The sequence below is a fragment of the Venturia canescens genome, chromosome 2 (genome assembly GCF_019457755.1).
Source record: "Venturia canescens isolate UGA chromosome 2, ASM1945775v1, whole genome shotgun sequence".
In the NCBI taxonomy this organism is placed as follows: Eukaryota; Metazoa; Arthropoda; class Insecta; order Hymenoptera; family Ichneumonidae; genus Venturia; species Venturia canescens.
Genome location: NC_057422.1, coordinates 11685799 through 11701290, shown reverse-complemented (window position 1 = coordinate 11701290; position 15492 = coordinate 11685799). Strand labels below are relative to the sequence as shown.

The 15492-nt window shown below is 39.1% G+C and overlaps 2 protein-coding genes and 1 long non-coding RNA gene across 4 annotated transcripts; 1 reads left to right on the top strand and 2 right to left on the bottom strand.

Moving 5' to 3' along the window:
* Positions 1-52: 52 nt before the first annotated feature.
* Positions 53-1140, bottom strand: NHP2 (NHP2 ribonucleoprotein). The gene is made up of 3 exons (XM_043413193.1): positions 950-1140; positions 429-501; positions 53-335 (listed from the first exon to the last, which is right to left on the bottom strand). Exons 1-3 carry the CDS (start codon positions 1113-1115, stop codon positions 104-106), a joined length of 471 nt encoding a protein of 156 aa, XP_043269128.1. The 5' UTR covers positions 1116-1140; the 3' UTR covers positions 53-103.
* A 58-nt stretch (positions 1141-1198) lies between these two features.
* Positions 1199-13037, top strand: LOC122407161 (protein O-mannosyl-transferase Tmtc3-like). 2 transcript variants are annotated; one of them, XM_043413189.1, is made up of 12 exons: positions 1199-1334; positions 6023-6159; positions 6274-6355; positions 7558-7657; positions 7774-7889; positions 8034-8206; positions 8512-8916; positions 9296-9608; positions 9964-10254; positions 10438-10620; positions 10707-10991; positions 11542-13037. In XM_043413189.1, exons 2-12 carry the CDS (start codon positions 6101-6103, stop codon positions 12118-12120), a joined length of 2586 nt encoding a protein of 861 aa, XP_043269124.1. In that variant the 5' UTR covers positions 1199-1334; positions 6023-6100; the 3' UTR covers positions 12121-13037. The 2 variants fall into 2 exon arrangements, with proteins under 2 accessions (XP_043269124.1, XP_043269123.1); XM_043413188.1 differs by lacking the exon at positions 1199-1334 and adding an exon at positions 1982-2751.
* Positions 12794-14546, bottom strand: LOC122407167 (uncharacterized). Its single transcript, XR_006260165.1, has 2 exons — positions 13369-14546; positions 12794-13217 (listed from the first exon to the last, which is right to left on the bottom strand). It is a non-coding gene; the product is annotated as an uncharacterized lncRNA (long non-coding RNA).
* Positions 14547-15492: the final 946 nt, after the last annotated feature.

Sequence of the window (15492 nt, the reverse complement as noted above, 5' to 3'; positions counted from 1 at the left end):
TCTCTTTTGTTTTTTTTTATAACTATAAAGGAAATTAAGTTTTATTCTTATATACCTTATTAAAAAATATCTTTATTTAGAATGTTACGAAGTACTTGTTAAATTAAAGGGGTGAAGCAAGGTGTGTCATTGCTTCGCTGATCTCGTCGTAAAGTTCTTTGTAGTCTGGATGCTCTTTTATCAGAACCATCAAACTGCCTCGTTTCACTCCCATTGCTGTGCCGATGTCTTGTCTCGAAGGTGTGTAACAGTATGGTAAATTTTTGTCCTCGCAAACTATTGGTAAATGACACATTATTTCCACAGGAAATACATCGCCAGCGAATACCACCAATCTAAGGGATTGAAACGATAATTGAAGTGATTCAATGAGTACTTGACGAAAACTCAAATCCATCCTCTATTACGATGTCTTCCAAACTACTCACCCTTTTTCACCTTTACGCAGATGTTTCTGTACATCCTTTAATCCGTTTCTGAGGTAAGTTTTCTGTTTTGATGCTAAAATTTAAAATTGAACTTCTTTAAAGAAAAATCGATTTTCAATTGAATTATAAATACTTTAATTCAGGATCTTCAATTTAATACAACTTTAAACGCTAATTCATCACAGATCAAAGGAGATTTGGGAAAAATTATTCATATTATTCCATAATAATATTCAATATTTCATGAAATTGTGATCACGTTCCAAAAAACCACTGCGAGGTTAGAGGCGGTTGGCGTAATAAGAAAAAACGTGATGTCGTGAGACCAGATTGTAAACGTCTCGTAGAAAAATTGGAAGATTGAACAAAATAATCAATGAGTTATGAAAACTCGTAACATTCTTAATTACTGCATTTTTCAAAGGTTAAAAAATTTCATCCTGCTTGGGCACTTGATTAGCTTCACATGGTACAAAACTGCAATATTTTTATGAAGTTACCCAAAATTTATAAGAGCATACCTTTTTTGATACATTTGTAAATTTTTTTGGTTAGTTTTTTCGGAGCCATGGGTTTCGCTATAGTATTGACATTCGTCAATTTCTCCTCGTAGCTCATTTCTTTACTGGCATCAGCCTCGGAGACGTCCTCATCCTCTTCCATCCTGGTTGGTTTAGTTTCACCCATTTCGATCACAATTTCAACAAAAAGTACAATTTAAAACCCGCGATTGAATACCGCACGGCGAGTAAGAACTGTAAGGACGCACACGTGTTTTGGACTGGGACTGGGACTGGACTCCTGCCGCTTGTCGCGTACCGGCGTACCGCGTGTGACCCACGACCCAGCGTAAAGTTTTGTCTACAGAGTGGTAGATCGCGCCACTAGGACGTTCTGTCAACAAAAGTGAGTTTTACCGTCCACCGGTAACTTTTTGGATACTTGCTTGTGTATATTTGAATAAAATAACAACTTCTCGCTGCTGGTTAAAACAATAATTATGAACGAGAGCAATAATATCACCGACAAGATCAAGCTATAATAACTGTGAATATAATTTTTTTATGTAACCATAAATGTTGTTACGACAATTATCTGTTCCGAAATTTTTAATCATTTTCGGTTCTAGAACTGCCGTTTGGTTAATTTAGATGCCCATATTAAAAGAATTTGCTGTGGTTTGTCCAATTTGATGATGTTATGAAAAAACCAGAAAGTAGGAACTATTTTTAAAAATTTATATAAAATATTGGCTCGAAAAAAAATATTTTCAACATTTTTGTGAAAGTACTTAGAACTATTAATTTAAAAAAAACCTGATCCAGAGCACAAAAAATTGAACACGAGGGTTTAAGACAGCGAATTTGAATTTTCCATATTTCTAAGATCAATATGATTTTCTAGAAAAGACAACAAATGTTCGGTAAAAAATTATTCTAAAGCCTCAAACATTATGGAGAAAAAAATCGTAAGAAGACGCATGCGCTTTACACCGGACGACTCTAATATCTCGTCTGCTTGGCGGACGGAAGGTCCATGGCGCTTGACAGCTTGGCCTGGGACAGTCGAGCGCAAAGGTTCCATGCGTCTCGTGCCGGTGTCGCGCTCAAACGTGCAGCGACCACCGTCAACGCACGTACGCATCGTACGTAAACGTATAAAAGCCGAAAGAGTATCTTTCGTCGTGTTTTCCATGACCAAGAAACAATAAGATTTATTGATACAAGAATGTGCGTTTATCGCGAGTTCATGCTTACGTTAGTAAGTGAAACGTGGAGGTTTCAAGTGAAGACTGTGAATTTAAGAATAAAAAGGGCTGAATTGTGATGCAGGAGAAGCATCGGGAAGGAACGCTAGGCTGCCCGGACGCTTGAAATATGACATATATACGCCGGGAGTTCGTACGCGTTGCAATTAGTTGTTACACAATTATATACAGATATACAAAGATATAAATAAATATACCTATATATATATATATATACACACATAAGCACGCAGAAATAGCTATATGTGTGTGTGTATATATATATGTGTGGATAAAAGAGGTGCATAAATTGGTGCTTCGTTAAAACAAAAGATCTGAAGAAAAACAAAACAAAGAAAACACTAGCGGATCGATGTATTTGTGATGGGAGTGCCTGCGCGAGGAGCTCTCGCGGCGATCGTGGCCACTTTCGCCTTCGCAGTTTATACCAACAGCCTCGGTTGTGGCTTCGTGTTTGACGATATTTCAGCGATCAAGGATAATCGCGATCTCAGACCCCATACACCCCTGAAAAATGTATTTTTCAATGATTTTTGGGGTACCCCAATGCACAAGGTGAGCCAAAAGTATGAAAAATCTTGAAAATAATATTCAAGGGACGAATGTGAGAATTTTTCGTCGGTTCGGTGGATCGCACCAAGAGACGGATCGTTCGAATGTGCGAGTGCGTGAGTGTGCTTCTCCTTCCGATCCTCGAGAGCCACGAGCGGGAAAGCGCACGAGAGAGAGAGAGAGAGAGAGAGTAAGAGAGACACTTCAGCCCTCCCGCTCTCTCCCCCCACCACCCGGCGCTCTCGACCCCCTCCCCCTTGCCACTCTCTTCGCACACGCCATAGCTCGCGCGTATTGATCCGAGGCTTCCTCTCTCCCCTCCCCTACAGCTTTCTCGCCTCCTGTGTTCGCTTCATTCCGAAGCAATCTCAAATCCTATCTATTCCGGTTCATTTCATTCCATCCGCGACGTAAACGCCGAGGACTCGTCGTCTTTCTCGCCACTTGTCGATTCAACCGTTCCGCTTATTATTTTTTTTCACTTCGCTGCCTTTTTTCCCATTTTCATTCCTTTCGACCAAGCTTTTTAAATTTCTTACTTTCTTTTCCATAAATATATGCCCCGCAACAAACCCCAAGCACGTCGTCATCCAATTATTCTCTTCGATCCCGGCACCCCCGCCCTTGGACTTTCCAATTTCCAATCTCCGCTTCATTTCGTCCCTTCCTTCCTTATTTTATGCCAAATTCAATTGTTCCGAGTTTTTCCACTTCACGAGAAATCTTCGTCGTTTGGGTAGCCGACTGAAAACACGAATTGTCATGAGCCTTGTTGTTTTTGTTGTTTTTTTAGCTCGGGCAACCTGAATACAGAAGCAGACCCTTGTCTACGAAAAATTGAGGGAAAAAACATTCGATTTTATTCAAATTTATGCTAATTCGATTTCGTGATTTACTTCGTAATTTCTCTTGGCTCTTACTCATAAATTTCCCGGATCCTCGCGCAAGCTTTATTATTCTAGGAGATCGATAACGAGCGAGAAAAACCAAATCTGAATTTACACCTTACACCCCATAACGACGACCCGCTTGAATTCATCGTTGAAATGGAATTTTTTACAATTGCTTTCGATCGAGGAATATGAATTTTCTTTTTAATAATGCCATTTAAATTATGCTTTCCATCGAATAATTGGGACACAAAAATTATCGGTTGTCTGGTCTCATAATTTCATCAACTGTGGATTGTGAGAAATAACGAGACGATCGTCCATTTTTTATTCTCGAATGAAAACTAAAACATTAACGTATTTCTTTCCCATGATCTTCTGATTCTGCCATTCTTCCAATTTCCATCGTCAATATCTCTTACATTTTTTTCTATCCCCGAGACAGTTTGTATCAGGAATTTAGAATTATTTCGTACATGAATTATATTGAATGGAAGTGTGATGATGTCGTATAAATTTACGACGCTGAAGTTGCGAGGTTGGAGTCCAACGCAATAAGGGAAAAAAACATTTGTAATTCACCGATTTATTGTTTCGCGAAGTATCGGTGAAGGTTGAAAAACTACGAATCGCAAATTCGGCTGGGAAGGAAATTCTAGAATTGCTGAAATCATTGGAGAGCTTTTTTGCACAATTTCGTTGGACTCCGACGCTGCAAACTTCAGCGTCATATAAATTTGACGATTTTTGAAGTTTTCATTCTTCTTTTAAATGTTCTGACCTGAAATTTAGCACGCACTTTTACTTCACTGTTGTTTAAAATCAGTTATTTGTAGAATATTCGGGTTCGCGGAAGGAATACCTTAAGGGAATGCCGCGACCCTGTAAACCGAGACTCTACAGAGTCTCCTGATCCGGGTGCACATAGTTTTGTATTCAGATTCGAAAAATTGTTCGATCTGCAGTTTTTTCATTTCATGCCTGTATCTGACGATGGTATAAAACTATTTTTCAGTCCGTTGTTCAATTTTTATTCCGCTTTAATCGCTGGTCCGATATCCCGTCCTTTACTGTCATTTTTTGTTCTCGGTTCAATATATTTTCGATCGTGGAGATTAAAATAGTACGTGGATTCGATGGAATATTTTTTTTTCCGAACAGACATTCCGCTGTTACAGTACGTAAAAACAGCATTAAAAATCTCGGAATCAATGTTTCAACGCGTTCGGATGGTACGAATCGGGGAAGGAGAAGCGAAAAAATAATTAATGAGCTTTGACAGGTTCCCTTTGATCTTTTGTCAATGTTTAACGAATTCGTTAAAAGGGATATTCTGCTTCGTGGACAATGATTTTTCCTCTCGCAGTCAACGAGTTTAGAGCTGATAAAACAATGGCGATGTTATTTTTAACAAAGATTCGTTATCCAGAGTCGAAATGTTCGATACTGATTTTGGACGAAGTTTGCAACGTTGGAGTCCAACGAAATGAAGGAAAAAAATATTTGTAGTTGACAAATTTTTGACTTAAGGAAGTGAGGCTGTACAGTCATTTTTTTATCCAAAAGTTATGACCTGTACCTTTCAAAAGTTAGGCCAGTTTACAGTTTGGCAATGTTGCATACACTTTAAAGAAAAGTTGGGGAAAAAAAAGAGGAAAAACTGGTGAAAGCTCAGTCGAAAACACGAACGGTGACGATCCTAGCCTCAAAAAACTGCACGGGAAACAGATTATTATTAATATCATCTCAGCAAATCTCCTAATAAATCTGAAAAAATTGACATTATTCAGCAAGCCTCGTTCATGTTGCCCAAAAAATTTCATATTTTTAGCATCATTTTTAACGGAGATATCACTGAATGTGTCTTGACTTCCATAAGATTAAATGTTATTTGGCTCAAATTGTTATTGATTTTTCTCAGCAACGACGCTCCTAAACTGTCTGAAAATTTAACTGATTTTTTTTTAACACTTCACTTTATAAGATGCACTCGGTTTAAAAGCGATGACATCATTTTCATTCTAATGCCTCAACTTCCTTAACGAAGTATCAGTGCAGATTGAAAAACTACGAATTGCGAATTCGACAGGAAATTAAATTGGAGAATTACTCGAATTATTGGAGGGATTTTTTAAATCCTTTGTAGTTCACCAATATTTGACTTAACGAAGTGTCAGTGCAGATTGAAAAACTACGAATTGCGAATTCGACAGGAAATTAAATTGGAGAATTACTCGAATTATTGGAGGGGTTTTTTAGATAATTTCGTTGGAGTCCAACGTTGCAAACTTCAGCGTCACGATTCTGGGCAGGTTAGCAGCACCGAATAATCCATTTTCGCTTGATTGATAATGAATTTTGGCTTTTTATGTTTTTCGCAACAGGAACAATCGCACAAATCCTACAGGCCATTATGTGTCCTCACTTTTCGCTGGAATTACGTGATTCATCAACTCGACCCAATGGGATACCACTTACTCAATGTAATTCTCCATGTGGGCGTGTGCATACTGTATTTCAGGTGAGTCTCATCACAAGTTTAATTAAATTCATCTCCCTCCTCGCTCTCCTCTCCCCCTCTCTTCTTCTTCTTCGTCATTTGTTGCTTTACCCATTGTACGATCACTGTTCACAGGACCTGTTTGATGTTTCTACCGGATCTAGCGAGTTTTGTGTCTGCCCTTTTGTTCGCAGTGCATCCCATACACACCGAGGCTGTGAGTAATTTATTGATCCTTCGCGCCACTTCGAATATTCATGTGACTTTAAATACGAGCATTTAACGATCGGTTTGAGCGACAAAGGGACGCTAGAAAATAGTGTTTACGTCGCTGTTTTCATTTGAACTTTTGTCGTCGAACTTGTGGCTCCTCTTCTGGCGTCACCCTCCGATTGACCTAAACTTTGCCAATGGCGAACGTGCCGATTTACCATGGAGATTGAACTCTCTTTACCTTTTTCCGGATCATTTTCATCCGCGGATGTTCACGTGGAAGGGAATGGAGCACCGAAGAAACTTTGCAAGAGCAATCCACGAGGCCGTTGGCCAAAAAGCGTTTTTCATCATCCCTCTCTGGAAACTTTGAATTTACAATGCTTACGAAATACTTTCGTGGACGTAAATCCTGCAGCGGGGTCGAGCCTTGCAAGAGGAACGATAAAGTTTAATTATGTGCGGAATTTTTCGTTCTTGGTAAAGAAAGAAACAACGCAGGATAAAGTCGTTTTCGATGGAAACCTTGAGATCGTGATTTCACGAAACACAAAAAAGCATCAAGCGGGAGTGAACGAGCCCTTTCTTAGCCATTGAAACTCGAGACTGTTTCCGACCCCGTGGCGGAGTCTGGAGTTCAAACTCTTGCAAAATTCGATACGTTGCGTCGAAACGTGCCCATCTTCCATTAACGAGGCGAAAAAATTGGTTACGAATCATTCGGAGCTCCTTATCGACGACATTGTCAGAGCCCAGTGAGGAGTTTCACAATTTTTCAACTGCTTGAAAAATCTTTCCATTCGTAGTTACTTCAAAGAGGGAACGACAAAAAATTCTCCTTCTGGGTTTTCGCTCCGCATTTATTGATTCGCCGAATTCGGGGTCTTTTCAAATTATTCAAGTCTCGGCTCGAACGGTCACGTTCCGCGTCTGAAACTTTCAAAATTAGAGCACTCCGGAATGTAATTTTTCATGATTCGGTGTCTCCTGGGACGTCAATCAGCGAGAGAAGAAATTAACGATTGCGCGTTTACCCGATTTGGAGAAGGGCTGTTCAACTATTCATCTCTATTTCAGTCACTGATACTCTTCGAAATCTCTTTTATTCATCAACCGCATAAATAAAAATATCAAACAATGTGTAATGAGAATATCCGTGAAAAACTCTTCTCCGAGCTGAATTTTCATCAACTTTTTTCATTACAGGTAACCGGCGTGGTTGGGAGAGCAGAAACTCTATCATCGCTGTTCTACTTGGCTGCTTTGATAACGTACACCAAAGCTTGTCGGAGCAAAAGATCTACAGGTAAAAATTAGCTGAATTTTAACGTGAAAAAAAATGTCGAGTCGTCAAAAATCTTGTCAGGAACTGTGAACTAAAAAAATGAATTCCTAACACTTTTAATACGTTTCGATTTTCAGCATGGCGTTCACTGACGTTGTCAATGATCTGTGTGCTCGTCGCCATGCTGTGCAAGGAACAGGGAATCACAGCGACTGCAGTTTGTGTCTTGTACGAAATTTTCGTCGTTCAAAGGGTGAGCTAAATTTTTACAAGAATACTGACAACATTGAAGTATCAACGACACCGTTACACTTCGGAAACATACAAAATAAATATTCAAATGATCGTGCTCCCTTCGTCATTGAACAGCGACGATAATATCAACGATGCTTTTCAGGTCAGAGCATTGGATATATTCCTGGCGATAAAATCAGCGTTCGGTGGTAATAAGATAACGCCAACGTGGTCGGGCGAAGGAACCAAAAGATTGGCCGCACTCACCCTCGTGACGTTTAGCCTCCTGATATTAAGATTACACGTGATGGGCTCCAAATTGCCCGTATTCACAAGGTTAAAGCGAGTTTGTTATTACACATTTGACGATAGGAAAGCCAGTTTTTTTTGTTATTTTTTAAATACGAAATAAGAAGCTCATTTTTGATTGAGTATAATTGGGAAAAATAAATTTTGGACACATTTCTCGAAGGATAAATGATAACAAGATTTTTGTCAAATTTAGTATTCAAATTTTTAAAAGAATATGGCTTCTGGCCATCGATGTAGGTGAAAAGCTTAATTTGTATAAAATTAATTTTATTGATTATTTTCTGATTCTTTTTATGTCAGAGTAAAAAAGGTAATTGGTTAAATTACAGATTTGACAATCCAGCGTCAGTAGCTTCGACACCAACGAGACAACTGACTTACAACTATTTAGCTGCCGTTAATTTACGACTACTATTCCTTCCGATCGATTTGTGCTGCGATTGGACAATGGGAACGATACCATTGATTGAGAGTTTTTTCGACCCGAGAAATCTCGCGACTCTTGCTGCGCACGTTACTATATTTGGGCTATTGGGAACAGCAATTTTTACACGTAGCCGACAAACTTCGGTTATTCTTATTATGAGTCTGGCACTCATGATTTTACCATTTCTTCCTGCGTCGAATCTCTTCTTCCCCGTTGGTTTTGTTATCGCTGAGCGAGTTTTGTACGCACCTTCCATGGGTTTTTGCATGCTGGTCGGTTACGGCTGGAGTATCCTCTCTGATAAAAGGTACATTTTTTTATATTTATACTTGGTACTTTATTATCATCATGTTTTTATGGCAATCGCAACGGAAATTTCTTCGTGCTTCTTTTTTTTATATGTACACCACTTTTATGGAAACAAATATTTCAGTCCGAATTGAAGTACCACGGATTACCAAGTAACAGAATTTTTCTGTTCGACAGAACGTATCTTTGCTGCTGCAAAAACATGTTTCAATATTTCAAACTCAATACAGTGACAAGAAAAATTGTTTGAATATACATTCGAGGGATAGATAAGAATTTGCGAAAAAACATTGTTCTTGCGTTCACGAGTAAAACCATGAAAATGGCCAAATCATGAAAATCCTGTGCCACACTCACGGGTCTCAAATAATTCACAGATACTCGAAGCTGACATCGATCTTACTGGTGACGCTAATAGCTGCGCACTCGGCAAAGACTTTCGTCAGAAATTATGATTGGCTGGATGAATATTCGATATTTATGTCGGGACTGCGAGTGAACGATCGTAACGCCAAGTTATTCAATAACGTCGGTCATGCTCTCGAGAGCCAAGGCCAATTTAAGGAAGCTTTGAACTTTTTTAACGAGGCTGTTCATGTCCAAGGCGATGATATCGGAGCTCACATAAACGTCGGTAGAACGTACAATCATCTCAAGATGTTCAAAGAGGCTGAGGATGCTTATTTGAAGGTGATGTTATCTCTCGGATTAATTCAGTTATCTTATTACTCTTGTAAGATCAATCAAGTTGAATAGTGTTTGAAAAATCAATCATTGTCAACATCGCATTCAGCTCGATCTACTCTATATCTGAAAAGTGTGTAAAAGAAACTCCATCATTTTTTAAACCCATCTTTTGTTCTCGAACGCCTTAGCAAAAAGCTATTTTTACAGATTTTCTTAACTGTAAAAACAGTTTGTCGGATGGAACTTTATTTTGTAAAGGTGATGCGGCATTTAAAAAAATGTCTCATCAATATTTGAAGAATTTGAAGAATTTTGTTGATATAGAATCGGAAGTAAAAACGAAATATTTTATTTTCAGGCAAAATCTTTATTGCCGAAGGCAAAGCCCGGGGAATCTTATCAAGCGCGAATAGCGCCGAATCATTTGAACGTATTTGTGAATTTGGCGAATCTCATAGCGAAGAACGCGACGAGACTGGAAGAAGCTGATCTGTTATATAGGCAGGCGATAAGTATGCGAGCCGATTATACTCAGGCGTACATAAACCGTGGGGATGTTCTGATTAAGCTAAATCGCACGAAGGAAGCGCAAGAAGTTTACGAGCGTGCTCTATTCTACGACAGTAATAATCCAGACATTTATTACAACGTGAGTATCACGGAGCTCCTTCTCTTATCCATCCCTTTGCTCTATCCAGTCTCTATCTCATATATGTAAAAAGAAAAACCATAATGCATCCTGATAACTCCACGAAGAACGAACAAACTCGTGAAAAATACGGGAACTATAAAAAACTAACAAAAAATAAGTAATTGCATTACTTATTTTCAGCTGGGCGTTGTATTTCTCGAACAAGGAAAAGCCTCTCAGGCTTTGGCCTATCTTGACAAAGCTCTTGAATTTGATCCCGAACACGAGCAAGCTCTCTTGAACTCGGCAATATTGTTGCAAGAACTTGGAAGGGCTGAATTACGAAAAGTTGCTCGAGAAAGACTTCTCAAATTGTTGAGAAAGGTGCATACCTTTTGCCATAAGCTTCCTTTATTTATTTCTCGAAAAAAGCTGTTTTCGAATTGTTGAGAAAAACGTTTTCGTCGCAGGATTCCAACAACGAAAGATTGCATTTCAATCTGGGTATGCTCGCGATGGACGATCATGATTCTGCGAGTGCTGAGCGATGGTTTCGCAACGCTGTTGCTTTGAAAGAAGATTTTCGTTCGGCTCTCTTCAATCTCGCACTTTTGCTCGCCGACGAGCAGAGACCGTTGGAAGCAGCACCGTTTTTGAATCAACTCGTCAGATTTCATCCGGATCACGTTAAAGGCCTAATACTTTTGGGAGACATTTACATTAATAATATCAAAGACTTTGATGCCGCTGAAAATGTGAGTACAGATACTCTCGTTTAATGAAAAATCGGTGGACCTTTATTTCGTGCAATCCTCAAAGATGAAAACTACTTCAATTATTTCCACTTTCATTTGATTTCCACCATCAGAAAGTTAGAAGAACATTTTTCTTGTGACTGCGTATTTTCAGAACGAACCGATGACTTTGCATTCAGTTTTTATTATCTTTTTAAATTTTCAAATATTTTGTTCTCGTGTACGAGCTTGGGACTTCACGAATTCTGAATTCTATTCCATTCGAAAAGATCATTTTTTGAAGAAAAACGAATTATTTTCATAGCTTTGAAATAATCAACTTGTATTCCCAGCTCATTTCCTGCGATGTCGTAAGTTTCCCAATTATTGATGATTTTTTTCAAGGCTCGATCGAACCTCTTCGTCGTTCGAGAAAAATTCTCAGTTTCTCAAGAAAGGAAAGCGACTTTTACAGTTTCAAATAGATGGATGAATATTTTTCGAATTATTCTTATTCCTGTCTCCAATTTTTGATTTTATTTAACAACTCATCGGTTTTTCCAATCGGCAGTGCTATAGGAGAATTCTTCAATTGGATCCGACAAATATCCAAGGTCTCCACAATCTCTGTGTAGTAATGGTAGAGCGAGGAAAATTGGGAATGGCAGCGCAGTGTTTGGAGAGGGCAGCGAAACTCGCGCCTCATCAGGATTACGTTCACCGTCATTTGGCGATAGTACGAGCGCGCATTAATCGTTTACCGCCTGAGGAGCGTGATACCGAAATCATCGATGATGTTACGTGGAACAATATAATCCGTGATCCTACGAGTTTCGACAATAACGATCCCACGAAGGGACAATTTTTGGGGAAAACCGATGGAGTTTTTCTCAATCATGCAGTTGTGCACAATCACATAAGCAACGCTAAAGCCAACACTGCGGATTCGTTAAACAATCATATTATACATTTAAAAGCACCGATTAAATCGGAAGAAAGCAGCAACAAAAATACGTTGTTGAATGACGATGAGACGCAAACTATTGCTGAGACTATTGGCGAACGTAATTTCGACAAAACCGTACACGGCGACGTTACCGAACTCGAGATAGATCATAATCGCGTCACCAAATTAGCCAATTCCGATTGATTGAATGAAGACAAAAAAACACAGTGTCGCGAGATTTCAATATGATGAAAGAAAGAGAGAGATTGAACAAATACGAGTAAATGAGGATGTTTGAAATCGGTTATAAATATGCCGGATGTCTCAGGTTGTATGGTCAATAATGGAAATTTAAGTCTGGCATCAAGTACCGGATCGAAAAGTCTCATGCAGTTTTGCACTCGGAAGCTTATCCCCCGTGAGTTATTGCAACGAAACTTTCAAATCCGAAAAAAATAAAAGCAATAGCGCCATGCCTATCCTAAACGGAAGGGGGAGAGCTAAAAATCAAATTTTCTTTTTCCAAAAATGAGATACCGATTTAAAAAATCGTAAACCTTTTTTTCCCGAAATATTATGTGGTTGAAGAACTTTGATTATTCACGAAAACTGGAACGTGTCGAATACACAGCAGAATTTTTACTGGCTCCTTTCCTCTGCCTCTCAGGGTACTCAAATTATTCTTTAAAAGAGCACGAGCAATAAAACAGTGTCAAACTTTTCGACTCGGAATTCGAACTCTTGCTCGAGTTTATATCGTCGATCATCGAACTCGAAACACCTTGTATAGTGGACAGTGTGAAAAAGAAAAGAGTGAAAGGGGCGAAAGAGAAAGAGAGCGAGAGAGCGGATAGGAATAGAGCAAAACACTCGGGGGCCTGTCCATAGAATAAATTTTAATAATCCGCCGAATATTGTAAAGTCATATACGTATGTGTCGGGGCTCGGGCGCATGAAAGCGATAGGAGGGCAAGGGGGCGAGAAAGAGGGCCCTTAACGAGGCGAGTTAACGTGGTATATAGTCGTATAGCGCTAACGTGTGAATATAAAATTGAAATACAGAGTATTGTTTTATATGCTGTATAAAATAGGACATTTTATAAAATATATATGAAAATATATGTGCCTTTGATTTGAATATATCCTTGAACAATTTCCATCGCCGTCAAGAGTCGTCCAATTTTTCCGGAGGCATTCTTTATTCCAGTTTTCTGTCTTTGGTCTCGTATAAATTTCCAACACTCCAATGCATAGATTTTTGTTTCAGCGAAATTTATGCTCGAGTTTTTAATTGTAGATTCCTAGAAATAATATTAAAAATTTGATATTTGACATGGCGGAGTTCTCGCCAATTAAAAAAAATAAAAATTAAAAACTAGCTGAAACGGTATTTTTTGAAAAATCTATAAAAAATCGGATTCTGCCAAATTTCGTAACGCATTTCTTTTTTACTTGTGAAAGCGGACTCCCGAACACTCGAGTTGTATCCGCATGACAGGCTTGAAATGGAGTCAAAACAATCTGCTCCCTCGACGTTCCATGACGTTCGTCGCTCAAGTTGTTTCTTTGCCTTCTATTTTTCTAAGTGCGAATGCACTCTCGGAACAACTCGGGGTAAATGAAGAAATCACAGCGTGTCTATAGCGGCTGGAGTTGAAGACGAGCGAAGAGCGAATTGCTCAATTCTCTACGAGTAAATTTAAACGAAGCGAAACACTTTAGAGCGCTTATCAGCACCGCACGTGTAGAACATTTTTCCACTTTTATTCGATCCTGGCGTGCTCCTCGAACTCGAAAATGTCAGCCAACGAGCTCCGAATGAGACGAGTACTCGGTTGGGTGACCGCTTCTGTTGCACCCGCTAATAAAATCATGGAAACTGCCTTCCGCTCGCAGCGATCGATGCACGAGCGGAAAGCAGTTTTTATGGTTACCTGACGCCAATAACCAAATGAAAGCTGCCGGTACTGTACGATTTTCTCAATAAATTTTCATCGATTCGAACTATTAAACGACTCTTCTCGAAATAGTAATTTTTCACGAGCATCGCACCGGAAAATATCGATTTTTTTCAAATCACTCAAAGGTCAATGTTCTCTAATTGTACACGCAAGTATATAAAACACCTCATAAAAAGTCGTTATCGTAACTAGCCACGTCTCACTGAGTTAGTGATCGCTCATTAGGTCCATTAACATACGCGAGTATATACAGAGGAATCGATGTGGCTTTTTTCCTTCGTAAATAAATAGTAAGAAATCACGAGGACTTTTTTGTCTCCTGCGAAAAGTATGAATCGAGTTGAGAGACGTTTACACACACGTTTGAGACACTGGAAATGTCCGAACGAACTAGAAACGCAAGAAAATCGATCACAGTTGTATGAATAATGTTTTCGCATAGGTAAAAAAGAATTTGATGACACGAGCAGTTGATCGCGTCTTTTGCGCGACCTTAACACACGGAATATGTAAATAAATAAATGTGCTTTCGAAAAATCTTCTCTTCGATATTATTCAGGCCTCGGATCCACCGACGGATTCCGCAGAAAACGATTTGTCTTCGGTGTTTGACAACGACTTATTATTACGGCTTGGGAATTATTCACACAGCTCAAAAAATCGTCCCGAAACGAGGATATCGACGGAGGCGGGGCGAGTGACTGGAGCGCCTCTATGACCGACGACAGATGATAATTTACCGGGTCTCTTGATATATGGAATACAAAATATTGACGATACTCAGTGCAGAAACTTTTGGAGAATATATTTCGTAGAACTGCCCGCGACCATACTGGCCTATGAAATCGTGTGCACATCGCGCACAAATAAACACAAACCTCAAACAAAGGGAGTCAGACACAGAATAATATTAACCCTTAGTGTGCACACCTTCACAGCGAGACATTTCGTGCACATGGGGTCACTTTGACCCCGGTCATTTTTGACATCGAATATCTCGGTAACTATGCGCTTTTCGGAATAAAAGGTTTAGTCACTTTTTGCAGCGAATTTATCCAACTTTAAGGCTGCAAAGTCGGATTTCCAAAAAAATCTTTTTTCATTGTTCAAAAACGTGCTCAAAGTTGATAATGCGCGTAAAAAGCACTTTTTCGGTTAAATATCTCGTAAAAAGTTAAATTTTGAGCTTTGAAAAAAATCCTTACAGAGTTTTACAGACGAGGGTCCATGCTTTAAGGGAAAAATAGTCCACTTTGCAACCCTTCCAAAAAGTCTATTTATTTTGGAGTATGAAGTGGCTACTTTTAGAGAGGGGATAACGGTTTCTTAATATTGGGGGTTTTACTTATGAGATGCTCATCTTTAAATGCTATTAATGTGAGAAAAAAATGTTGGGGTCGACCTGACCCCAGATGCACACTGAGGGTTAAATTAGATGGAAACCCGGGTATTTGTATTTCTTTGTTTTTCGTGAATCCATTATTTTTGTGAATTTAATAGGAGGCCTTTCACATTTTACAATCGAAACTGACAATAAGCTCGAATGTGTGTCGCTGAAAACTGTCGTAGCGCTAATTACGCGACTCGCCGGTAGAGTGCGTCACGATTCTCAAAC

Bases quoted from the DNA above. Each gene is read 5' to 3' on its own strand.
- LOC122407161 (XM_043413188.1), top strand. From the start codon at position 2,560: ATGGGAGTGCCTGCGCGAGGAGCTCTCGCGGCGATCGTGGCCACTTTC. The intron at 9,609-9,963 runs GTGATGTTATCT...TTTTATTTTCAG, and splicing joins CTGAGGATGCTTATTTGAAG to GCAAAATCTTTATTGCCGAA. The intron at 10,255-10,437 runs GTGAGTATCACG...ACTTATTTTCAG, and splicing joins ATCCAGACATTTATTACAAC to CTGGGCGTTGTATTTCTCGA.
- NHP2 (XM_043413193.1), bottom strand. From the start codon at position 1,115: ATGGGTGAAACTAAACCAACCAGGATGGAAGAGGATGAGGACGTCTCC. The intron at 502-949 runs GTATGCTCTTAT...TTTAAATTTTAG, and splicing joins TTACAAATGTATCAAAAAAG to CATCAAAACAGAAAACTTAC. The intron at 336-428 runs GTGAGTAGTTTG...TCAATCCCTTAG, and splicing joins CTGCGTAAAGGTGAAAAAGG to ATTGGTGGTATTCGCTGGCG.